Source organism: Mytilus galloprovincialis, chromosome 4 (assembly GCF_965363235.1).
Source record: "Mytilus galloprovincialis chromosome 4, xbMytGall1.hap1.1, whole genome shotgun sequence".
NCBI lineage: Eukaryota > Metazoa > Mollusca > Bivalvia > Mytilida > Mytilidae > Mytilus > Mytilus galloprovincialis.
In genome coordinates this window covers 85,020,942-85,048,569 of record NC_134841.1, presented here as the reverse complement: position 1 = coordinate 85,048,569, position 27,628 = coordinate 85,020,942, and the positions used below count along the sequence as shown (strand labels likewise).

Sequence of the window (27,628 nt, the reverse complement as noted above, 5' to 3'; positions counted from 1 at the left end):
AGAGAAATTAGGCATTAAGCTTAAATCCTAGGCAATAAGCTAACGCCTAGGCATTAAGTTATTGCCTGAAATTTCCAGGCATTAAGCTTATTGCCTGAAATTTGGTGATGATTATTCATCCTATTGCCGAACATGATTTTAGGCAATAAGTGAAATTTTAGAATTTAGGTGTTTCTAGTGATTTTTCTTGAAATAAAGTATTTTCTTAATTATATTCCTAATATTAATATGCGTTTATCTGACAAATCTTCAAATTTTAGTACTTTTCTTATTTAAAACAGAATTAACTCATACTTTTTTGTGGAAGTACAAAAAATAAAAAGGATTTAAAAAAGTGATTGTATCCCATAAAAAAGGGGAGATTCTATATAATCCTTATAATAATTATTTGACACTTTCACTGGTCAAGCTGGTTTGAACTGGTCAAAAGTAGACAAAATTAAGATATGATTTTTTGCTCATACCATTTTATTGGATAAGTAAATTTTCTTTGTTAAAATATTTGTTAAATGCCCTCAGGCCATCTTGTCTTTTTCACTTCTTTATCTGGATTATTCGCATTAAGTGACACCATGTCTATTGAGGAAAAATTTCTTGAATCTTTGAGGTCTAAATTTGAATCAGGGAAAACAAGGAGCATATACCCTAGAGTAAAGTACCATGATCTTTTGGCAAAGATTAAACTTTTGGAATCATCAGAAAAGAAATTGACAAAAGATTACTACAATTTAAGAAGGTATGACATTTTTAATATTGGTGGTTTTGAAAGGTTGATAACTAAAGTCAGCGAGAATGACGAGGGAAATTTCAAAATTTATGTCTTCCTAGAGGAACTCTATGGTATTTTGGAAAAGGCACATAAAGAAACAGGTCATGGCGGCAGAGATCGCATGATAAAACAACTAAATAATGGATATGCTAACATTTCACGTGATGCAATTGAATTATTTCTGTCACTTTGTGAAAATTGCAATATGAAAAAAAAACATATAGGGAAAGGCGTAGTAGTGAAACCCATTTTATCTAAAGACTTTAACAGTAGAGGACAAGTTGATTTGATGGATTTTCAATCAAACCCAGATGGAAACTATAAATTTATTATGGTATTTCAAGACCACCTTACAAAATTCTGTAACATTAAAGCCCTTACCTCAAAATGTGCATCAGAGGTGGCTTTTAATCTAATTGATATTTTCACAATTTTTGGTGCGCCCCATATACTGCAAAGTGACAATGGTCGGGAATTCACAGCTTTGGTCATATCCGAGTTAAAATTAATGTGGCCAGAACTTGTTATCGTTCATGGGAAACCGAGACATCCCCAATCACAGGGTAGCATTGAGCGATCAAATGGAGATATCCATGACATGCTAACTGCATGGCTGAGGGACAATGAATCAACAAAGTGGTCAATTGGTATCAAGTTCGTCCAGATTCAAAAGAATTCAGCTCTAAACAAAGGCATTGGACGGTCCCCCTATGAAGCTTTATTTGGTAAATGTGCAACAGTTGGATTAACATCAGAAACCAAAATTCCGAAAGAAATATTGATGACCTTAGAAAAGGAAGAGGACTTACTTAAGCTCCAGACAGAGTCTGTAAATGATCAACCTGTAGCTGAAAATAAAACAGAAAACATTGTCCATGCCTCTGATATACCAGAATCTATTGCAGAACCAAATGTGGAACCTTCTACTCCAATCACTGATGAAACAGTAAGTTGAAAATAGTACTCAGAAATATTAAAAAAAAAACAAAAAAAAACGACTCTTTAATCCTGGCGGGAGCTTGAACTAAAGTACTTCCATGTAATATATAACAGATAAACCACAGGAATGATATTCGGAGCTTAAGAAAAAAAGAGTCTGCTTACTATAAGTTTTTGTTGAAGGTCGTATGGTTACCTATAGGTCTTATCTTATATACTATCCTGTCTCTGGCGGACAGTTGTCCTATTGATAAGCATACCAAATCTTCGTATTTTTAAATTGAGTGTTAAGTCCAACGATCATTTTGAACAAAACTTCATTACCACAAAACTGTAATTAAATTTTAAAAACTGATGTATGACCACACCAAATGATTGTTTTTACCTTATTATTTATGGAAACTATTTTTCAGGATGTCTTAAAGTGCTATGTATGTGAAAAGGATACATCTGGAGCTCATATGTGTAGTAAATGTGATAAACACATTCATGTTATATGTGGTACTACTGTTAGTGAAGAGGGATACGGTTCAAAGGTGGTATGTCCAAATTGTAAAATTGATACCAACAGAGTTCGACATCGTTCTGGAGCCATGGACAGTCAACTGAAGCAGGCAAACACTATGATAGCCAGGAGCAAAAAGGAACTAGGGACGGCAGAAGTTGGGCAAACAGTTGCCGTACCAATACCTATGTTTGATAGAGGGAAGGGTGACAGTAGAAATTTACTCGGCCGAGTCATTGAGGTAAGATATTTAATCAAAAGTTGACTGCATCATTAAAATATAATGTTTATAAAATACTAAACAGAAAGAAAACAAGAAAAGTAATTATGTTTATATTAATGTAGGAAGGGGGTTATGGGACCAGGCCCCTCCCCCACTTTTTGAAAAATCCAGGATCTGCACCTGACGAAAATCAGATGCGTATTAATGCCACAAAGACAGTTGAAAATCACCATATGCAACACGAATTCATTTCATAATTCGCAAAATGCAAATACCTAATTAATTCTACTCTCAGAAATAATTCTTTATCGATATTTTAATGAAAATAATCAAACTGCCTGCAAAAGAATTTTATCTGTTTATTTTTTCAGGTCAATGATAAGGGCAATGCTGTTGTGGCTACAAGATTTGGACAACTTCAAGGAACATTTGGAACAAATGAGATGGGAATATGTAAACAAAATTTAATTCTGGAAGAGGAAATTAATTGTGAAACAACTTTAAGTGTACGTGAGGCAGCAACCCATCAGTCATTATCCGGAGGTCAAGGATTTTTCAAATGTTCTTGTAAAACTAAATGTTTAAGTAACCGGTGCAAATGCAAGAAAAACGGGAGAAAGTGCAATAGTCGGTGCCACAGTTCTACAACTTGTGATAACAAATGATTTTAACACAAATTTGTATCAAGTTTTCATGTTTTATAAGTAATATTTGACGAGTTTTAATATAAAAACATATCTTATCTGTGATTTTATTTCCAGGAGATGACATTTTAAACTTCAGTTCTCGTAATTTTATTATGTAACAAATGTATAATTTTTATTTTTAATTGAATAAATGTCTTTTATTTACTCGCATTTATACTTTAGGCATTAAGCTTAATGCCTGGACACATTTTTCAGGATTTAAGCTTAAATCCTAGGATTTAAGACTAATGCCTAACATCATGTAGGCATTAGACGTAATGCCTAGGCGTTAGCTTATTGCCTAGGATTTAAGCTTAATGCCTAATTTCGCTTATTGCCGCTAACATATATATGTTTATATTTTGATCTTCTTTCAATTTGTTCCTCCAATACCTGGAACAAAATATTCTATCGTTATTTGATCTAAGCTATATCATTTAAATATTCGATCGTTATTTTATCTAAGATATATCGTTAAAAATTATAAATGACAAAACTAAAAGGAAAATTTTAAATGTCTTTTTTTAGTCATTTGGTTGTTGTATCAATCACATTTATCAACAGCTATATATCTTTATTCCCACAAACAAACATGTCAATACAATTACATTAATAGATAATATTCGAAAGTAGAGGCATTCACAATTGATCACCCAGGAAAGTTCAATTTGTTTTTGATCCTCTTGATAAGTTTACATAGTTCATTCAGTGCTGTACCTTTCCTTTTATTCTAAAAAAAACCCCTCCAAAAACAAAAAACAAAAACAAAGAAAGATCGAAATCCCTTTCCCGTCTACCAAAAAAGAAAGAACACACATCATTATCAGGACTAACTAGATAAATACAGGTACACAACATTAAGATAATAAGTTACATAACAATAGTGTAAAACATAAACCGTTAACGGCTAATCATACGGGTCTAAATGGACAACCTTGTTAACTTGCGTAATACACATTATAGTCATAACATTATCCTTGTTAATTGAAAGAAATCATATGTAAACTAGCCGCTTCGACACAGGCGGCCCAGACTCTGAAAAGGTTTATGGTAATGGATTTTTTCTTTTTAATGCCGCCCTATATAACCATAATTAGTATTTTTCTCATCAGTTAATAGAAATCTGGTGATAGTCAGTAGTTCTTAGTTTGTAGTGAAAATGTTTTATTTTGTATTTTGTGTTTGTTTTATCTTTGCTAGTGCTTACGAGGATGATTATTTCGAATTTGAAAAATCAGGTAAAAATGTGTGAAAAACACTCTCAGTTTTGTTTTTCTACTTAATAAGAAATCTTATTGCATACTTTAATTATCAACACGAAAGGTATGCTATATTTTACGTGATCACGTCACTTGTTTCTGAGTTGACTCTAAGCATGTGGGTAAAGTTTTTCTTATCACTCACTTGAGTTTTCGGACTTTTAACTTATTAAATTTATTCGTTTTAAATAGAGTAAATGATCTTATTCTATAAGCTCCCCTTGCAGATAATATACCTTCGTGTCCTTCATAGTTTATATTTTGAATTTCATAATACAATATTTATGCGTTCACAGTTTTTGAACTTAAACGATCGCTCTTGTTATATTGCAGACAAATTTGAAGGATTATGTAACAAAAGGACAATATATAATGGATGGGGTTATAAACCTACCCCCGGAACTTGCGATCAGTTTTATCAATGCGACGAGGAAGGTGTTTTACATCAACAGAGCTGTGCAGCAGGAACGTTCTATGACGGAAATGAATGTCGACATGCAGAAAAAGTGCACTGTTCTTATGGTATAATTGATTTGACCCTTTTTAGAGATGAAAATATTTTTGATTTTATTTCACGTCCGTGACAAATTCTGAACTTTGAAAGAACATGAACATTTTTTTTTCTTACTTCAAATACAAAAATAAGTAAACATTCACACTTTTTAGAAATGTCTCAGAAATGTTACGACCAATGAATGACTATTTTCATATACTAAATAGTTCCCACTACACTTCATTGTGATCTTTAATCAAATTTTAGCTTTAAATTACTGCATTCTTCTATACCTAATTTCTTCTATTATAGATCCTTGTAAGAGGAAACCACATGGCTACAGTTATGCTGATGGACAGAGCTGCTATGGTTACTTTGTTTGCATAGGTGGACGTTCAAAGTACTTGACATGTTCAAATGGTTTTTACTACAACGCACACAAAAAGTCATGCCACTCTGATCCTACCTGCTTTAAAGATAACCTTAAACATCGTAAGTGATATGCTTTATATCTAAATATACAGTTCTTGATGACTTCTGCTTGTCTCTTCAAATTTAAAATATATAAAGCTATATGTCATTTTGTAGTAATTTGTACAGAAAGGCACATATTATTCATTTTAATTCATTGAAAACTTATTTAAGGTGGTACCCAACACTTGCACTAAAATTAATTTGGCTCGTTTAATTTTCATAAAATTTTGTCAAAGTACTTACTTTGACGCTTTAACAAAAATATAAAACTTCTCAAAAATTTTTAACCAACCGTTTTGTCAGAAAAATTACACTGGTTATATAGCAGTTTGAGAAACACCAATTTTGATCATTGAGAAGCTTAATATTCCTTTACAACACAACGTAATTAAAACGTTTAGCTGACTTTACAGAGTTATCTCCCTGTAGTGTTAGGTACCACCTTAATTTCTCTCTGATATGGAACTAGATTCATAACAAATTATTGTCTATTTCATCTGCAAATTATGATTTTATTGTGCAGTGTGCATAATTTTCACCACCAGACTTACCAGCTTGAGCTTAATGTGTGTGTACATATTTTTTCGGTTGAAAACAGTCCTTCTACCCTTTAGCAGCTGCATTAGAGCGAAACCTTTTAAATCTGTTAGAGCATCAGCTTTATTTTGCAATGCTACATAACTGTACACTTGCACTCTATGTTTTTTTCTTCACACACATATTTATTATTATGTTGTTTCTCAATAACTTTAGCTTGTTCATTCGGAACAACATATCCTTGTCCTGGAAAGCCAGATCAGTTCTACTTATATGACGGTCGATCAACCTTGACTACAATGAGATGTCCAAAGGGATTGTGGTATCGACCTGACTTGTGTACTTGTGATTGGATTATTCCAGGAAAAATTCAGAAGCACGGTAATATTTCAATAATATTTATATTTATTTTATGGTATGGTATGGTATGGTCAAATGATGTTTGATACAGTCATGATGAAAGAACATGTAAATCATATCTTATGACATAACTTATCTATAATGGGTAGGTACCTCAGTGAGTGCATGGGTTATTATTTTTCGCGGGTATCAACCGCCCTGCAACCAGTGCTGCGGTATAAGCATAAATTAAATGTAATTTTTCAGTTATTTATAAAAATAACACTCAAACTAAGGTTGCATCTACCTCGAGCAAACTTAGTTTTTCTATTAATGCCTTTAATTTTATGCTCTATAACGCGTTGTATCTTTGTCTTTTAGAAGGTGTTTGCTCTTGCGGCATTAAAAATTTAGAATAAAGTCTTTCTGTGGATTGTCGTTACCTTTTGAAATAGCACATTGAATATCATGCTCAATGTGTAGGAGCAGAATTAAATTTCATCTGCATTATAATGTTCTTGTTATTTTGTGCAGTGATATTTGCAGTAATATTTACCGTTGGACGTTAAAACACTGACCATTTTACAATATTATCATTAAATGAAGAGCTATAAAAGTTGTCATAGATTTTTCAATGACTATAACCTCATTTATTTCAGTGTACTGTGAGAAAATGTTAAGATTAGTATCCAATTTTCCACCCTTTATAATCATTATTAAATGTTTTCAGGTTGTTCTCCAATGTTTCACTTCACATACAATGGAAATTTTCTGGAAAAGTATAACAGAATACAGCAAGCTCCAAACAACAACGTTGCTATTTACCGGAAATCAGCTCTCTTCAACAAAGGAGGGAAAATAATCATTTGGGCAATGAACGACATCGACTTAGATAATGAATTTTCTCTGTGCTTTGAGTTCATGGCAAAAACATACAAAGGAGAAGTCGCTTTGATGTCGAATGACCAAAATGGATATGGCGCTACATATAAAATATCATACATTCCTGCGCTTGGTGTTGTTAAGGCGTATGTTTTACAGAAAAATAAGCGGCTGATACAGATGCAAGTTTTTGGTGTTGTAAGTATAAGCCACTCTAGTATATTGTTCTTTTTTTTTTTAATTTTGCACACACAGTAAAATCAGTATTAAATAACGAAGAAAAATGGAAATAAATTATTAAATTTTGAAAGTTGTTTTAACAACAAACAATTTCAATATCAGTTTGAGTTATTGACTTTAACAAACGACGCATACATACACTTTAAATGATAACTTTTCCATTTCCAGAACCCAAGAAGAGCACATTTTGTCCGTTTTGCAAGATCTGACGATAAGCTGACACTCAGAGTAAACAACTTGGCACCAGCTACAGTAGAATGTGGTGAGTTTATTTTATTTCATAAGGCTAAAGATGAAATATAGTAAAACCATTTTCATGTTTGAAATTACTAAACAGATTTTTATTGGTCAGTTAATTGAGAGTTCATGGTTATGTCATGGATTTGAAACATATTGGTATAGTTGCCTGTATAAGTCAATTCCTATTTAACGATATCGGAGATGGTTAGAAATTCCTAAATCTCTTAAAAGTCTTTCAGGTGCGGGTTTTTTTGTGTGTGCTAATTTGCTTATTTTTCAAAGTAGAGCTAAGATATTGTGTACCAGTTACACGTGCAATTCTCCTTAACAATTCAAATACTTAGTACCAATAATGAAAAAAAGGCTAAGGGAAGAAACGAGTTTTCTTGTAATTTTTTTTAATGTTAATTAACGCTTGAATAGCAACTACGAATTGACTAGAACAACAAAAAGACAAAAGAAGAGATAATGTCCCTAACCTTACTTTTGATTTTAATTTTTACAGATGATGGTATTGCAAAGAATGGAAATCCTATGGTGATAGGCCAGGCAGGAGGGTGTACAGATTTCCAAGGATTCATCGACGAAGTAAGTGATGTTAATAATAATAACATGCACACTTCCGGAATTACCTTTTTATTTACCAATTATATTGTTTCCTTATCTGTTATGGCAGTATTTAGAAAAAAAGCAACACAAAATGAAGCAATATGGTATGTCTGAATTTTTAACAAAACTTTGAACTTGAGCTAAATAATAATTTGGAAAATAAATTACATTTGGAAAAATGACTTTTAAATACCTATATTCTTTCAAAGTAGTGTTCGGGAATTTATGCAAAACAATAGTTTATATTAAACGTTTAGGACTGTTTCAGAGTTCGATACACATTTTTTTGCGCTTTCTCACTATGGATATCTAAATCTTCAGTTTTTGTGGCAAATTCATATTTTCAGTATGCGGAATATTTTTTGTTTGATTGAGCGATTGGTTTGCCGTTTAAAAAGCAAAGAATTTAAGTATTAGTTCACATTTGGTAAACGTTACCAAGTATTTTTGTTAGAGGAAAAAATGTTATTTGCAATGCCACCGACGTACAGCTGTTTCTCCTACACCAATAATTCATTATGTGTGTGAGCTGTACTTATTTAGAGAATGTATTGAAAACTCTAACGGCAACTTGAGTATTCTTCTCTATAACATGATGAGGTATATAGACTAGAGTTTTTAGCACTGACATGAACATTTATTTTATTTAACATGGGAGCATTTGTTTTATTAGCGTTCAATATTATTTCTAGGTGAAGTTTTATAACTGTGTTCCAAAAGGATTTCTTGACGTGTATGAGGACTTGTTGGAGTCAGATCACCATGAAAGAGACAGCGTTGAAGACTTTCATTAATTACAGTTATAGCTTTAAAGTTTAACTATGACAACTGATTGATCATACTATTAAAATTTCATGTAATCTCCACTAAAGAATTAAAAAGAATTTCTAAGGCCAACTAACAGCCCAAGATAAATATCAGTAAGACGTCTTTTAGTTGTCATTGTTACAATTTTCAATAAAGAAAGTATAGAGATTAGATAAACATGATTTTTTTTTTTATATTCCAGTTTTATATTTATTTCACTTTTTGTATATTTCATTTTAAAAAGACAAGGATTGGGTTAAACATTCTTTCAGTATAATGGCAGGGTTAATGTAATTATACTTATTTTGTATTCAAATATATTTTGTACTTGTTATCGTTTGTTGAGTTTTTGTTTGTTGAGAAATAAAACTTTAGATATCTATAAGATAAATAATTATCTTTAAAGTTAATTTCATATTCTTAACCAGGATATATATAATTTCTTTCATTTCTATAATGTACTTACTGTTGTTGAGTGCCAATGAGAATTGTCTCACTGGCACTAATACCACATCTTATATCTATTTACTTTTGTTAGTCTAGTATCTTAAATTTTGAAACAAGCGTCAAGGTCGAACATTGTTACTTGTTTCATATCATGAGATGTACCAGCGAGAAAACATGCCAAGGAAAATGAAGACGTCATCATAGCTGTTACTTTAAAACTTTTTGTATCGTCAGTTTTATCAAGTTCAAATAAAACTAACGCCAAGTGCCTTCTTCTGTATCGTAGTTGTAGTACAGCTTCATTATTTCAATGTGACGACTAGACGCATCTTTAGTGTTGTTTAAAGGAATGCTGTTCAGATCTCCCAAGTTAATCCAATGTTTAAGGACTTGCGTTTCTTACTATAATTTCCTTGATGGCTGCTGCTTAATATGAAGATTTTGATAAATTGTTACGGAAAATATCTGCAGTTGACCACGGATATGTTTCACTTCTAGCCATAATGATGCCCTCTTGTTATCGATTGTGAAACATCCAAAGAGAATTATCTAACTTTTTACTCGTCAAGAGCAAATCGACGGGTGCCCCTTGCGCAAGCAGGAACAACTTATCCTTCCAATGCGGCTGAGTTTATTCTCAGTTTAAGGTTGGTTCATGTTGCTTAATTTTTAGTTGTCTATGCCGTTTTTGAGGACTACTTGCCTTTCCTTTGTTTTATTTACCACCTTGGTCTATTTTTCTTGGACTAACTGTTTATAGTTGCCCTCTTTTTATCTACGCATATATTTAACACCGTTTTTATGCATGACATAGCTCCTATCGTTATCATTGAAGAATATAATTAGCATAGCGAATTCCTCGTGCATGTAGAAATTTCATTTGATTTTTTTTATCTGTTGATATTATGAGGTCTGGCGTACTGAAATACGTTCCGTTTCAATGATTTAGCCAGAATGAAGAGTAGACCTATGATATTGGAGTCTGGAGGTAACTCAGATTTTAGTTATTTTTGTTCATAGATTGAATTTGTGTCTACGTAAAACTGCTGTATAATGCTAGGTCATAGGCATTGTTGACAATACACTAAAAGTCAATTGTACGCTAAATATCTTTGAGATGTTTTTGTTTGATATTACATAGAATTGTGTTCTGGTCTATCAATCGTTGTCTTTTTCGACAAAAAAGTTATAGCTTAGGGTTCAGTGAAATTCAAAACAATAATACTTGTGATAATTTCGATTCATCTATTCTATAAACACTCAAAGTATAAAATATAAACCTACAGTAAAAATGCAAAATATAAGTTATTATATTGAAAGACATTTGTTTGAAAGACTTCATTTAAAGTATAACATATAAACTAACAGTTACTTATAGCAACAATATAAGTTAATATATTGAAAGACTTCACCTAAAGTATACCATATAAACAAACAGTTTTAATACAAAAAATATAAGTTATTGAAAGACATTTGTTTGACAGACTTCACTCAAAGTATAACATACAAACTAACAGTTATTATTCAAAAATAAAAGTTAATATATTGAAAGACATTTGTTTAAAATACTTCACTTAAAGTATAATATATAAACTAATAGTTATAATGCACACATATAAAGTTACATGTAATATACTGAAAGACATTTGTTTGAAAGACTGCACTTAAAATGTATAACATATAAACTAACACATATAAAGTTAATCTATTGAAAGACATTTGATTGAAAGACTTGTGGTGTATGACGTCATAGTTAATTGAAAGACTTTGGTAGCGCCTGCAACATTTTCAATAAAGATTTTTCATATTGTTCACAGTTCGTCGAAAGATGTACGATGTAAATGGTTTTTCTGTATTATTCTGGTGTGGTACATGTGTATCCGTATTACTGTGTTAAAAATGAAAATGAAAATGCATAAAAAATACCCCAATAGTTGGCAGATTGACAGGTCACGGATAAGTTTTCCCATACTTCCCACGTTACAAACAGGAACAGGAAAAACAGACAGAAAATAAAACGCTTTTGATATAAGGGGGGATCTTTCCACATACATCGACCTCTAAAAAGTTTCACTACAGATTACTGTCGATAACATGAATTCACTGTGTTTAAGATACGCATCGGATGTCTATAATATACAGGATGACATCAAGACGTTTTCTCAATCATAAGAATCTTCTGCATAAAGACTGTTAAAGACTCTGAAAGAAGAAAACGTTATTTTAAAAAGCACATAAATCATCTTTAAGTGAAAATTGAAATACAACAATTTAAAAAAAGTACATAGAGTCTAGAAGATTTCAAAGATTTCTATCTCAAACTTTTATTTTTTACTCTTGGTCAATTTTATTTTCAAAAGTTAAAGGAATATGTTTTAATTTTAAGAAAGTCTTTCCATCTGTTTTCGGATTGTAAAACTGCTTTATGATAATCGTTTTACAATTGAACTAGGGATTATTTTCTTATTAATTGAAATTACGGTTAAATTACCTGTGAGTTCTTTAAAAGGCAATGGTTTAGGATTCCACAGTACACCAAACCAGTAGATTGGTATTCCAGAAAACAAGATTGCTAGTCCTATACCCATCTTATGAGGTTTTTGGTATATCGCTAGTACAAGCACTGCGATGTTGACTATGAACATAGAAACAGGCACAAACAGCATGGTCTGAAATTTACAATTACAAGATTAGAATGTTCTCCTATATAGATTTAGGAAGATGTGGTATGAGTGCCAATGAGATTAAACTCTCCATCCAAGTCGCAATATATAAAAGTAAACCATTATAGGTCAAGGTATGGTCTTCAACACGGAGCCTAGGCTCACACCGTCCGAACAGCAAGCTATAAAGGTCCCCAAAAATTACTAGTGTAAAACCATCCAAATGGGAAAAACCAACTGTCTATGTTCACATATTATTTCCAGTCGTTGCATTTTGATTGTGTCTTCATTTACATTTGTAACATGTTTAGACTTCGTCAAAATAATCAAGAGGCAACACGTTTGAGTTATATATCTAGATGTTTCAACGCGAAATAAAAACATATACTTCTTGCTATTTTTCTCTTGTGGGGAGTTACCTCATCTTCTCGATTTTCTATTTTTAAAGAGGAAATAAAATACATTCGGTTTCAAAATAAATCATTTTAATGTCATACCAAACTACTTGTAATCTGCTTTCAAAGTTTAGAAATGAACAACATATATTGTTGGTGCATACATGCTGTGTGTAAAATGCTAAATACACTACACAATATTTACATGATAAATTACCTGATACGGTCTTGGTAGTTTTGGTTTTGTTATTCTTAAGTATAACAATGAGGATACAACAGCGATTCCCATTATCGTTGAAAATAGACTGATAAACTCCATCATATCGGTCACTCCTCCTGTGTATAGCATTGTCAATCCCCATGCCAACTGAAATGTAAAATCTCTAGTAATTTGAACCAAAAGTTGTGTCTTGAGAGTACCACAAAAACAACATTGTGACTAGTCCAAATAATTATGACGTTTTGGAAGGCTATTTTGAAGTTTTGCTTTGACACTTTCCTGCGATGTAAGGCGTCAAAGAAAAAAAAATAATAGCATTTCAAGACGTCATAATTATTTTAATGGCAGCAAATAAATCTGATATCCAGGACACTACCAAAGCAGAGATTTCTCCTAACAATTAAATTGAGAATGGAAATGGGGAAGGTGTCAAAGAGACTCCCGACCAAGGAGTTAAAAACAGTCGAAGGCCACCAATGGGTCTACAATACAGCGAGAAAATCCCGCACATGGAGGCGTGCTTCATTTGGCCCCTCGACAAAAATGGGTACTAGTTCACATACTAAAAAGTAAAATCACAAAATACTGAACTCAGAGGAAAATCAATTCGGAAAGTCCATAATCACATGGCAAAATCAAATAACAAAACGCATCAAAAACGAATGGCTAAACCACACTCGATGGACTTCAACTAATACAAATTTAACAAAGGGTTCAGAAAAGAGATTGCATGGATACGTATTGACTGCACAAAGATTGCTATTTGAAAGTATTCATGTTCATGCAACACGCATAGAAACTTGACAATTTTAAATGAACGTTGATGTATACTTTTCACGTTCAATAAATACTTCTTTTATTTTCAAATATACTTTGTAATTTGTAATTTGATACTGGAAAAAATGCATGAAAAACCACATCGAAAGATACCAGACAGGCTTATAAATGTATACGTCAAATGCGTGTTTCGTTAATAAAAGACTCATTAGTGACGCTCGAATAAACAAATAAAAGGCCAAATAAAATGCGACGTTGAACAGCATCGAGGACCCATTGTTCCGGAATGTTTTGCAAACTAAAACTACAGCTACCCGGTATCAAAATCCTCGGTATTTCAAACAATTTAGGTATGTAAACAGATAATCTATGATACGACGATACCCATGATAGTTCGTCTAAACACTGAAGTGCTTATAATGGAGTTGAAGTGTACCTTTATACAATCTACATGAATCAACAATCTAGTCACACAAAAATTAAAACACAACAAAAATCATGAAATAACATGTCGCATATCCAAACAAGTAAGCACAGATTTTAATCAGTACTGCACATTTGTGTTTGCTATGTTACATCAAAATCCAAATCTTGCAATTTTTAGTTGACAGTGTTGCATTCAAATGGTCAAAATTTTCATGCACAATAGTTTCTACTTTTGTTGCATTTGAAAAAAACCAAAAACAAATTCCTAATCAACAATAGATTTTCTTTATAAAGTTACTTACAAGCAAAAATATCGCTGGCCATGGAGTCAAATATTTCTTATGTATCATACCCAAGATAGTAGGCATATGTCCCACACGAGCACCAGCGAATATCAGCCTGTAAGAAAAGATTTCTGTTAGTTTTAAAGGTTTGTGATTTTTTATGTCTAAATCGTATTTCTAACTTCTTGAGTTTGTGTACCTACGTTGTTTGTCAACATTGTATATATGAATCTTTTTCTTCCTATTGTAGACATATCAGCATGATTTACAGCTGTATAACATAATCAAAGCGCTGTAAGCGCTGAAGGCAGTTAACCAAAAACCAAGGCAACCGTAATTATGAAAACTGTGGCAATGTTGCCTCAACATTAAACATTCATATATAGTACATTCATGTTTATCTAATGATTTATTTATTAAGGCAAATAATTTACATGTTATCAAGGTTTCAAAAGCAATGCATATATCAATGTATATTTTTTTATGGTGAGTCTGCAGTGGTACAAGTTCCCAATGATTGCAGTTGTTCTACTTGGTAGTTAACCTTGGTTTTATTTGACTGCTAGAAGTTCAATTTGACTTAGTATGAACATGTAATAGCATGAATGGACTGGTTTCCCTGGAAAGAAAACTGAGTTTGTGTTCTATAGTACAAAAGTTATGAGACACGAATCAGACAAATGTTCACTACAACAGGGATCAAAGGTGAGGTCTGACTGACCTGCCCATAGTAAATGTAAATGATTTGTTATTTTGTCCCATACATATGAATATATATAATGTAGGGGTGGGGATCTCAACGGTTTTCAAGTTCTCAAAGTAGGCAGAGGATTTAGGGGGGCAGGGGGCCCACCCCACCCCCCCCCCCCTTTTTGGGAAAAAAATTGGTTGCTTATATAGGGAACCACTGGAACGGGCCCCACTAAGGTCGGTCAGTGGGCCCCACTTTTTGGATCCGCCACTGGGGGTAGGGTGACCCTAGAGACTTCCCCTACATTTCATTTTATTAGTTATATTGTCCCATACATGAATATATACACTGTATGGTTTAGGGGTTGGGATCTCATTGGTTTCCAAGTTCTCAAACAGGAGGGGTAGGGTGACCCCAGGGACTCCCCCTATATTTCATTTAATTAGTTATATTGGCCCATTAATGAATATATATTGTTTTGGTGTGGGGATCTCGACCGTTTCCAAATTCTCAAACAGGAGGGTTGGGGTGACCACAGGGACTTCCCCTATAGTTCATTTGATTTGTTATATTGTCCCATACATGAGTATATATGGTTTAGGGGTAAGGATCTTGACCATTTCCAAGTTCTCAAACAGGAGGTAGAACAGTGACCTCAGGGACTCCCCCTATCTTTCATTTGAATTGTTATATTGTCCCGTACATGAATATATATGGTTAAGGGGTGGCGATTTCAACGAGGTTTCAAATTCTCAAACAGAAGGGGGTGGGGTGACCCAAGGGACTCCCCCTATATTTCATCTGATTTGTTATATTGTCCCATACATGAATATATATGGTTTAGGAGTGGGGATCTCGACCATTTTTAAAATTCTAAAAACAGGAGGGGTGGGGTGACCCCCTGCGACTCTTCCTATATTTCATTTGATTTTTCATATTGTCACAAACATGAATATATATGGTTAAGGGGTGTGGATCTCGACCGTTTCCAAGTTCTCAAACAGAAGGGGGTGGGGTAACTCCAGGGACTCCCCCTATATTTCATTTTTTATTTATTATATTGTCCTATACTTGAATATATGCAGGGGTTGATTCAGACGGGGGAGGGTTGCGGGCTTGCCCACCCCTTAAATTTGCAAAGCATGGGTTGTTCTTAGCTTAATAAAGAATATTCCGATAATTTTACCTCAAATTTTTCTAGCCTCGCTCTGCTCGGCAAAAATTTAAGTTTGCACCCCTCCTAACCTAAAATCCTGGATCTGCCCCTCATATGGTTTAGGGGTGGGGAGCTCGACCGTTTCCAAGTTATCAAACAGGAGGGGGTAGAGTGACCCAAAGAATACCACCTATATATCATATGATTTACTTACATTAAGGTATATATAATATAGTTGCATTATTTGTGAAAATAAAGAAAGAAACTTTCAGCTACTTTAATTGACCCTTCAAAATTGAGAAAAACAAATAACCCTTCAAAATTGCAGTAATATGTTTACACTTTAAAAGCATCTCACATGCATTATCATCATTTATCATTTATAAAGAAAATTTAGACTGTGGCCATGAACATGTATATTGTTTGATATACTGTTCCAAGCTGTCACTTTGTATTGGATTTGTAAATTAAAAATTTGTCAAAAAGTAATTTTGAGTTTCTGAATAAAATATTTTTCTGATTTTTCTTTCTTTTACATATATCTTTTGGTTTACAATTCTAGTGTTTATATTCATTAATTTACCATGCATAGATGTGTTGTTTCACCTGCTTGGATTTATTTTGTAAATGATCGCCAAACCCGGAATTACCCTTATCCGCTTCCGGAATCGGATCCGATATTATAAAATTTGGTCTTCACGGCCGCCATTGTTATGTGTTTACAATGTTGTTTGTGTCAATCAGATACGATTTTACTCGAATTTATACAATATTTGTCGGCGATTTTCTGCATAAAGCTAGCGGTTGAACAAAATGAACATCGCTGTCATGACTAATAATGATAAAAATAAGTTTTTAGCTCGTTTAATTGGAGACTTTGGTGAACATGGTGAAAAGATTTGCAAAGTAATTTCTTGTTTTCTTTCAAGTGGAAGGTGACTACGTCGGGCGTAGCTAGAAACCAACTATCCTATTCGAAATTCCGCTTGCAAAAGTGGAAGGTCGCGGACCTCGGACCACCGCTAATTTGCACACTTGCCTCCAAATTGAAAAGCTACGAAAATTTCTTTTTCTAATTTGAAAATGCCGCCAACAGCATGAACACTTGAACTTATCATATAATAGACTACTGACGTAGTTGTACTACGTATTGATGACAAACAATATTCCTACGACTTTTGTCATTTGGGAAATCTAAACTACTTGTCTTAAGAGATTTTCGGCGATTAAATATTTCATTCAATTGTTCTTTGACATCTTATATTAGCTAAAAGCACAAGTCATAATGAACTACACAAGGATTCTTAATAAGCACTACTTCCTATGTGTAACTTTAAAACTTTTGGATAAATCGACGATCATTTAAGGTTTTTCTGGTCATATTTTTTGTAATCCAGAATAAAAAGTATTAAAAAAGTGTTCAATTAGTTATAATATAACATAGTAGCGAGCTAGATAATAACAATGGCAAGTATTTCAGCATTTATTGGGTAGAACACAAATCTAGGGTGCTCGCATAATGCAGCTTAACTGCATAAAAATGAAAACGAACTAAAAAAAATCTGTTGAATAAGGCGGAACTCATCAGATGGATACAAATAGTAATACATCCTATACAAAAACACAGGGTGTACGTGGCTGGGTACTTGTTTATCCCAACAACAAAAAGACCCTCATTACTGATATGAGAGTACTCGCAGTTACAGACAGTCAATATTCTATTTGGAGAGGCGACTAGTTTTTACTGTTAAGAAAAAAGAAGATATGATATGATTACCAATGAAACACCGTTCTACTGGAGATCAAATTAAGCAGACGAAATCATTTTTACCTCCGTATGGCCTTAAAAATAAATGAGCCAAACCCATAGCCATAGCATATAGAAACATATTCCTTACATGACAAATGTAAAACATTCCTAACGAAAAAAAATACCGACCTGATAGACGTAAAATTATTAAACGAAGAAAAACAAATATGATATACAGCATCAAACGATAATTGTTGTTTTAGTTCGTTTTTATGTCCACTGAATCAACAGTTTTTTTTCTTTAGATTTTGAATTTGCCCTAGTAAGTTATTTCAAACATGCCCCTATAAATCGATTTTGAATCTGTCACGCGAGAAAAGAGGGATATTATATATTTGCAAATTATAATGAATTCGTTGAAAGCTGTATTTTTAACTTTATGTTCGTAAGTATAAACTTCAGATATACCCCTAAAAGGCGCAATACGGAGTTTGTGCGAGATGTAGAGCAGTTAGATACAGTGAGTAGACTTATTTGATAACTTATATGAAGATAACTTAAATGATGTAACATTAAAACAAAACAAAATGAATGGTAGATATATGATTTTGTGACACATAAATTGTGCTACACTCTTTTCGTTTTGAAATAGAAAAGGCATCTACTGTAGGGATCAATACGTGTATTGATATTCCAATGAGTGTACTTATATCAAACTTCCTTGTTTTCGTATACATTTTCTAATCCAATGAGATCGATATATACGGGATGGTCAACATTTAGAACATGTCCTTTTTTCTCAGGTAAATTTTAGTGAATAGGTTCTTCCGGGATGTGGTAGAACACATATTTGTACACACCCATATCAGCTATCATTAGCATATTTGTAAACTAAACATGCATTTTAACGTATATGGTGTAAATATGTGTTTTAAAAGTTAAAATTGTCGAGTTCATAATTTTTAACCTATAATAGGAGATTCTATGTATCTTAGATTCTTCGGATTGTCAACTTTTTCAAAATGCAAAGTCCAATACTTTCCTTTAAACTTTTTTTTTAATATTTAGGACATTTCATATGCACGTAAAACTTTTTAGATCAATATTTGATAAAAATTTTAAAAATCAGATTTTTCATGATTTCAATTTTGGTATAATTTAATACTATCAGAATATTAATTTGGGGAAAACCTAAATTCCTGTTACTGGAGATAATACATAATTACTAAATAGGGAAGTGATCATTGCTGTTGTTTAGTAAAAAGTAAAATCACAAAAATACTGAACTCCGATGAAATTTTTTTTCTTTTTAATTGAAAAAACAACAACATTTTTTTTGGGGGGGGGGGTTAAATTATAATTGTAAAAACTTAATTCGAATTGAAAAAAAAGGAAAGTCTTCAATTCAAATTGAAAAAAAGAGGAAACTGCTGTTGCTTAGTTAATATTTATCAGATGAATAATGTCGCAGATATCTTATTGAAAGTCCTAGTCATATTTCGTTTTAAAACAATCAAAAGAGAATATGAGAGTTTTAAAAATAAAACAAGAATGTGTCCATAGTACACGGATGCCCCACTCGGACTATCATTTTCCATGTTCAGTGGACCGTGAAATTGGGGTCAAAACTTTAATTTGGAATTAAAATTAGAAAGATCATATCATATAGGGAACATGTGTACTAAGTTTCAAGTTGATGTGACTTCCACTTCATCAAAAACTACCTTGACCAAAAACTTTAACCAAAACTTTAACCTGAACTTCGCACTATCATTTTCTATGTTCAGTGGACCGTGGAATTGGGGTTAAAACATTAATTTGGTATTAAAATTAGAAAGATCATATCATGGGGAACATGTGTACTAAGTTTCAAGTTGATTGGACTTCAACTTCATCAAAAACTACCTTGACCAAAACTTTAACCTGAAGCTGGACGAACGAACGAACAGACGGACGGAGGCACAGACCAGAAAACATAATGCCGCTCTACTATCGTAGGTGGGGCATAAAATCAGACTTGAAGATAAACTCTTAAAACGCTTCCGTGTTTACAGGTTATCCAGTGCTTATTGAAGTGTTCTAAGTAAACAACTTACCTTGAGTGTCCCATTATGGAGGCATTGAGTGCACCAATGGATGTTAGAGCTACAAACACGGATATCACGACAGTCAAGGGTTTGTAAAATCGATGAATATACACCTGTAACATTAAATTTCGTGTATTAATGAGAAAAAAGAGACAAGAGATACCAAAGAGACATAAAAAAAATCAGTTTAAGTAGAATAAAAGCGACATTACAATAGACAAACAAACAAAAACAACAAAAAACACAACGAAAAAAAAACCCACTAATTATTTAGTTTACAAAACATTACACAGACTCACAGAAGATAAAATATTAAGACTAACCCCATCAAAAAAACGTATTTTTACAAAAGTAACAATGATGGTGTCACTATCGGAGCTGGATCTGTTTGGTGCTTCTGGATCAATCACGTGAGATCGACTTTCGATTGGGTTTGTCTTAATCTTTTGTCTTATGCATTTTACGATATCATATAAGTGAATATATCTTGTCTTGTCATAAAAAAATCGCATATTCCTAAAACATCGGCATAAGCAATTCTCTACCCATAAATGTAAAACCAATGCAAAAACAAGGTTTTCAGGACAAAGCTGACAAAAGACAATTAGCGGCCGAGACAACACAGACATTTTAAATACAATAGTGCTAAACAGTACTAAAAACTAAAGCAAAAGCAACACCGTGAATGTGAAAAAAGAAGATGTGGTATGATTACCAATGAAACAACTCCTCACAAGAAACTAAATGACTAAAAATTAACAACTATTATAATATATAGATCACCGTAAGGCCTTCAACAATGAACAATGCCCATACCGCATAGTTGGCTATAAAAGACCCCAAAATGTCAAATATAAAACAATTAGCACGAGAAACTTACGGCATAGTTTATCTACTAAAAATGAACGAAAAACGAATATGTAGACCTCGGACAGTGGTGTGACAGTACAATTTAAGGACGAACTATAAAAGTTATTTGAAAAAGGCTTAACTCACCAGATGGATATACATATGCATCTAACAAAAACACAGAGTGGACGTGGCCGGGTACTTGTTCATCCCAACAATAAAAAGACCTGAGAGTACTCGCAGTTACTGACAGTTAGTGCAATGCCAATAAAAACTAATAAAAAACAATTTTAGACATAATATAGGGGTTATACTTTTTGGTATTCCTCTGGGTTTTCTTGTATGTGGCTTATTCAAAGATATGAAGAAAGTAAAATAACAAAAATACCGAACTAACATATTGCAAATGAACGACTTACCAATGCAACAGCGTTAGATGCGACAACTTCCGAAGGTGACATGAGCGTGAAATAAGCCACATTAGCCAGGATATATTTCGTTATAACGGCTATCATGGCGATGAAAACTGATCTTGGCAAATCTCTGAAAAATAAAAAAGGGAATAAATGGGGGTTGAGATGAACGTCTTCAATTTTTGCACCAGTATTAAAGGCTATATTATGAAACACATGGAGAGAAATTGTTAACAGGATTTTTAATCAGTGACCTTTAAAAGGATTATAAAGATGCTTACTTTTCTGGCTTTTTGACTTCTTCCATTAGACTGGTCATAACCTGCCTGTAGAATATTAAAAAAAATGTGTCGGGGTTACATTTGATACATATATTGAGTATGTAGATAAAATTCATTACACTATTCATTTTAGAGACGTTAAACGGTCTTGGTGTTCTAATGATTAAAAGCGCAGGATAATGCCACTATAAGGCAGCACTCGTACCAGCAAAGTGAACAGGGATTAAAATAAGTTGCAAAAACTTGTTTCCCAATCCATAATAAATAAATATATTTAAACTAATTATTAATTGATTATTGATAGCTGCTTTACGTCGAGTCGCAAATATTACATGAGCATTCAGAATGACGACATGTATTATAAATATATATAATGGGAAACATATTTGAACTTAAACCGAGTAGCATTTCTGGTTCTCCGAAATGTCACGTGTATTGTGTAAAGGCAGCAAATGTTAGTACAAATGCACTAGTTAGTATTTATGTGTTTTGGTGATTCGGCTGGGGATCCAACTCAAATGAGCTAGCTCCACACTCGAGGCAAGCACGCTACCTACTGACAGGGCCGTTGTCGTTTTTAAGATTGGACTCGAATGTGTTTTTATAATAGAATACATTACCATCCGCCGTAAGAGAAGATGGAATAAAATATTGCAACAGCAAATTCTCCTGGTTCTTTAGTTGTTCCTTCAAAAATATCCTCGAAGTTTTCAGTGTCCCCTAAAATAAATATATTGTGAAAGTGTTCATTCACGCATTTATTTAAAACGATAGAAATATATCATACAACGTTTGCGTTTAGAAGCATTAAAAAAGACACACTTATACGAAATCTTCTCGTTTGAAGTGCAACGTGAATAGGGGGAAATCCGTTACTATAAACATTGTTATTTCATCATGACAATTCTTGTCGCCGCGTTTTTTTTTTTTAAATTAAAGAGGCTCTATTTGTCTTCTGTTTGTATATGTATGTTAATTCTTGATCACATTTAACTAAATATATTCTATACATGTAGCTAGTTTTGCAAAACATATATCGCTATTGGAATTTTGAGCTAACGACAAACATAAAAAAAATACTAATATATTTCATTTGTCGTATCATTATGATACATACACATCTTATTAGTATAAAACCGTACTTTATAACGGATAGCGTTTGATGTTTTAGCCGGACAATTTTATCAATTCTATATTATTCAATACCTAAGTGCTGGTTCATATTCTGGACGCCAATAATTTATGCCTTCAGCTGACGTCTGCTCTTTGGTTGGGTTGTTGTCTCTTTGACACATTCCCCTTTTCCAATCTCAATTCTGAGTTTTAGTGAAAACATACCTTGTGTGAAGTTAACGATCCCTGATGCTATAATTATCAATAGAGCTAAGACTTTTGTACTGGAAAGCAGCGTCTGTATTTTGGTGACGTACTTCATGTATACACAGTTGATGACTACAAATGTTACTATGAAACAAAAACAATAATTTGAGTTTCAATTTATTTCCAGCACAACTTATCAGAACTACGATTACAAGTAAAATTTATTTATTTACTCGCGTAGATGTTATGAATTATTTTTAGCAGTAGTTAGCGGATACCAAAGACTACTGCATTCGACACTAAGGTTATCTTGTTCTTGCTGTTATGTGTAGTGACATAATTAACACAACATTGTAGTCCTTTTAATAACGAAAAGATAAAGAAATAAATACACAAGAACAATGAAGACGTTTTTCTTGTTACATAGGGTTATTATATATAGCTGTTTAAATTCTTGTCCTTTGGTCCCTCGTGGACAGTTGTCCCATTCGCAGTCATACCATATCTCTTTTTTTATATTTCCCAGTAAAACCTCCTTTGAAATTCTAGATATGGCGTGTTGATTTTTACCCCTTATTGCCTGTTTTCTATTTCGTTTATTGAACTTTTTTTATAATTGATTTATACACAGTCTAGCTAAAGAAATTAAGCGAATAAACAAAAATATTCTTACTCATTATCCATCCAGCTAAAAGTTTCACTGCATTGTCTGGAGCCTCACAGTCGGGAAAGAATGGTTGGAAAATATACAAAGCTGCGGTGTAAGATAAAAATGCCCAAAACGGACCAGATATTAAAACAACATATCCCCACAAAATTAAGAAGCCTGGTAATGGACCAAACGTCCTCATAACATAGGCATACGGACCACCAGCTTTTGGTAGCATTGTTCCAAGTTCGGCAAAACACAACGCTAACATCATATTAATAAGTCCGCCAACAAGCCATACAATTAACGATGCGCCTATAGACCCTGCAGACTTCAGTATTGCAGCAGGAGATATAAAAATTGAGGAATGTCCCGTCACAGCAATCATGATAGCAACGCAGTGAAGAAGATTCAATGATTTTTTCATTTGAAAGTCCGAATGTTTATCTTTTCTCTCAATATCGACGACTGGTGGCTTTCCATCATCTTTCTTAGACTCTTCGATGCTAGAAACCCCACTGCTGTCCGATATATTATCATATGTACTGTCATTCAAATATGCCTTATTTTCATGTCCTGATATTGAAACTAAATTCACTGGATTTTCTTTGCTTTCTGGAGTAGCATAAATCTCTATCTTCTTTTTAGATCTTGCCATTTTGGTTATTTTTTACTTTAAATTTCAGAGTTTCTTTTCCTTTCGATATGATGCGTTTACAGTCTTAAATGTTATTGAAAGATCTTTTCACAAACACACGAAAGGTAAGAAATATAAATTGAATCCGGTTCATCGCCTATGAATTTATACTGTATAAATAATTATTGACCAATGGGGGAGTGCCATTTAAATCCGGTTATTCTATCGAATTTAAAGTCAACTCTTCGTTACTCGATCACGTATTTAATTTCATTTATTTGAATTTTCTCCGAAAAAGTATTAGTCGTTTTTCTCATTACACATTTTTATAATTTAATTTATTAAAATGTCATCGTCACTGAGGAGAGTGGATTCATCAACCGAATGATATGTACTAATATACATATATATATATATATATATACAAATTCATGTCTAGTATATTTGTATTTTTGCGATGTAGTATGTAATGTGTTATTTTTTTTAATTTCCATGTATGTCATCAAACTCATTGGGGTTATAACAGCAGATTATTTCGATAAACTTATGATTCAGTAGTTGTTTTTTGTATATCCGTACAACATAATATGTCGTTGCATTTATCCAGCTAGATAACTTCACGCTTTTTTCATTAGACTTGTAACAACCTTCACATTTCAGGTACGTTGATCTCAATCTAATATCCAAGTAGTATATCATTGAATGTAATGAAGCAATAATGTGTTTGTCTGTTAAAACTAAATGTCCATATTCTCCAGCTAGAATCAATGAGCTGCAAAAAAAACCAAACAAAACGATACAGTGATTCGAACTCATGGTATTAAAGAAAACTTAGTTTAATTCCTGATTTTCTCTCTTGACATGCAAATAATTATGAAAGGTACCAAGTCCATGCTTATAATTTGATACGCCAGACGCGCGTTTCGTCTACATAATATTCATCAGTGGTGACGCTCAGATTAAAATAGTCAGAAAGCCAAAAGAAGTACAAAGTTGAAAGAGCATTGAGGACCCAAAATTCCAAAATGTTGTGCCAAAGATACGAATAAAAAAGACATAGTGTTTAAGACAGACAGAAAACTACACATAGAGAAGCAGAAGAAGAAAATATCACTGTGTAGCATCACCACCGGATATAGGTAGCCACAAAGTGGTGAAAAAAACCCCACTGTGTAGCATTACCACCGGATTTAGGTAGCCACTAGGTGGTGGAAAACCCTGTGTAGCATCACCACCGGATATAGGTAGCACGGGTGTAGCACGTGGCAAGTGGTGGAAAAAACTCAAAGTCATGTAAGGTCAGATTCTTCTTAATTTCATTATATTCTAAGTTTAAGATAATAGTTAATTATTTGATTGTGACGCCTTATAAAATGTAGCTACTAGAATCATATTCAAAACAGTGTAGCTGTGGCCATTGATTGACAACCTTAAATTATCCCATTGACTGGGGCAGATTAGGTGAACGTGTGTCTGTAACGACAACTGCTCACTTCTTACTTATTATAGAATTTAAACTATGGGGTCACCAAAGGTTCTTAACGCCTTTAATATTAAAATAGTTCGAAAAATTAATCAGGAATAACTTTATGATTTGATATATATTATTGATATAAATCAAAACATCGTGTTATTCCTGATTAGTTTTTCTAATTTCTTTATTTAAAACCTTTCGTGACCCCACAGTTTAAGTGCCTTTAACAAGTTCATAGTGAGCAGCGGTTGTTACAGACAAACGTTCACATAATCTGCCCCAGTCAATGGGATAATTTAAGGTTGTCAATCAATGGCCACAGCTACACTGTTTTGAATATGATTCTATTTAGTGTAGATTATGATCTTTAATTGGCTTTCTCTCTCTTCAAATCGTCAGAATCGGATGGTATCTGTTCAACGATGTATGTAACTCATTTCACTTTAAAAACCCTCACAACCACTCTTTGAGAGGTTCTTAGGTGTCCTGTTGTAAAGGCACATTTCTGTCCAAATCCAATATGCCCTCATTTTCCAGTGTAACTCAAATTTTCAACAACCTTCATCCCGTACGGCATATATATTACAGGACCTATTGTATGTATTATTGAATTGTTCTGAACATGTTTGAAATATTCATCCTTCATAAGAGAATACGAACACAAAAGAAGTACAAAGTCGTAACACAATGGTTGTTTTATTTGTTTAAGTTTATGTTTATAAGTTTTAACCTTTACTAGAACACACCCGTGATATCGCGGGTCCGTGACTGAATTAAAGTATATAACTATGCGCAAGCCTTATTTTAGTATTAGTATTAAAGTCATGCCGATTATAAGATACACAGTTTTCTCTGCTTTCAAATCTTTCTGTTTGAACCCGTCGAACTGGAACTTATCAATTATTGATAATATTAATTATTTGGAAAACAAAAGGTCCTGGAATTGAGTAATTTTTAATCAACAGCATTGTCCTATATTAGTTATAAATAAAGTTGAATTCTTTGATTGGCTGTTTTACGTCATGCCCGCTAACAAATTGAAAACTGTACCAATACGGCTTATTTTAGTCCAGATTTTTAGTATTCGTATTGTTTTCTTAGAAAGTCTAACTGATTAAAACACTACAATAGGTAACAATTTGACAATTAAGTAGTGTCAACCCTGTGATTATGACCCGTGTAATACTATATAGCATATTAATCCTGAATACACCGTTTGGTGGTGCGCCTGTCAGATGCGGAACGTACAGATAAGGTTATCGGTAAAAGGTGAATATACTATTGGTATCGGTATCGGACTCGACCCGGAACTTCTTAATTATTGGCAATATTAATTACGTGGAAAACAAAAGGTCCTGGAGTGGTGTAATTTTTAATCTACACCTTTGAACTATATTAGTTACATATAAAGTTGAATTCTTTGATTCGTCGTTTTTACGTGATGACGGCTGACAAATTGGACCTCGTAATTTTAGTATTTTAGATACATTTTGTTAATACATGATAAGTTAACTGATTGATTGGTGTTTTCCATCCGTCGCATCATCACACAGAATATATCGTGGCGAGAGGTTTTCCATCCGTCGCATCACCACACAGGATATGTCGTGGCGAGAGGTTTTCCATCCGTCGCATCATCACACAGGATATATCGTGGCGAGAGGTTTTCCATCCGTCGCATCATCACACAGGATATGTCGTGGCGAGAGGTTTTCCATCCGTCGCATCATCACACAGGATATGTCGTGGCGAGAGGTTTTCCATCCGTTGCATCATCACACAGGATATATCGTGGCGAGAGGTTTTCCATCCGTCGCATCATCACACAAGATATATCGTGGCGAGAGGTTTTCCATCCGTCGCATCATCACACAAGATATATCGTGGCGAGAGGTTTTCCATCCGTCGCATCATCACAGATAATATGTCGTGGCAAGAGGTTTTACATCCGATCATCACACAGGATATATCGTGGCGAGAGGTTTTCCATCCGTCGCATCATCACACAGGATATATCGTGGCGAGAGATTTTCCCTCCGTCGCATCATCACACAGGATATAACGTGGCGAGAAGTTTTCCATCCGTCGCATCATCACACAGGATATA

At 33.4% G+C, this 27,628-nt stretch overlaps 3 protein-coding genes across 3 annotated transcripts; 2 read left to right on the top strand and 1 right to left on the bottom strand.

Annotated features, from left to right (window-relative positions):
* Nucleotides 1-410: 410 nt before the first annotated feature.
* Nucleotides 411-3,285, top strand: LOC143073214 (KRAB-A domain-containing protein 2-like). Its single transcript, XM_076248576.1, has 3 exons — nucleotides 411-1,715; nucleotides 2,122-2,454; nucleotides 2,808-3,285. Exons 1-3 carry the CDS (start codon nucleotides 510-512, stop codon nucleotides 3,099-3,101), a joined length of 1,833 nt encoding a protein of 610 aa, XP_076104691.1. The 5' UTR covers nucleotides 411-509; the 3' UTR covers nucleotides 3,102-3,285.
* Nucleotides 3,286-4,234: 949 nt separating this feature from the next.
* LOC143073770 (uncharacterized) lies at nucleotides 4,235-8,309 on the top strand. Its single transcript, XM_076249525.1, has 7 exons — nucleotides 4,235-4,360; nucleotides 4,715-4,903; nucleotides 5,187-5,366; nucleotides 6,102-6,266; nucleotides 6,955-7,304; nucleotides 7,515-7,608; nucleotides 8,092-8,309. The coding sequence occupies exons 1-7, from the start codon at nucleotides 4,282-4,284 to the stop codon at nucleotides 8,307-8,309; spliced, it is 1,275 nt and encodes a 424-aa protein (XP_076105640.1). The 5' UTR covers nucleotides 4,235-4,281.
* Nucleotides 8,310-10,680: 2,371 nt separating this feature from the next.
* On the bottom strand, nucleotides 10,681-24,173 carry LOC143073213 (Y+L amino acid transporter 2-like). Its single transcript, XM_076248575.1, has 10 exons — nucleotides 23,435-24,173; nucleotides 22,780-22,905; nucleotides 22,062-22,161; nucleotides 21,442-21,486; nucleotides 21,167-21,290; nucleotides 19,908-20,011; nucleotides 14,233-14,329; nucleotides 12,725-12,874; nucleotides 11,941-12,118; nucleotides 10,681-11,651 (listed from the first exon to the last, which is right to left on the bottom strand). The coding sequence occupies exons 1-10, from the start codon at nucleotides 24,066-24,068 to the stop codon at nucleotides 11,599-11,601; spliced, it is 1,611 nt and encodes a 536-aa protein (XP_076104690.1). The 5' UTR covers nucleotides 24,069-24,173; the 3' UTR covers nucleotides 10,681-11,598.
* Nucleotides 24,174-27,628: the final 3,455 nt, after the last annotated feature.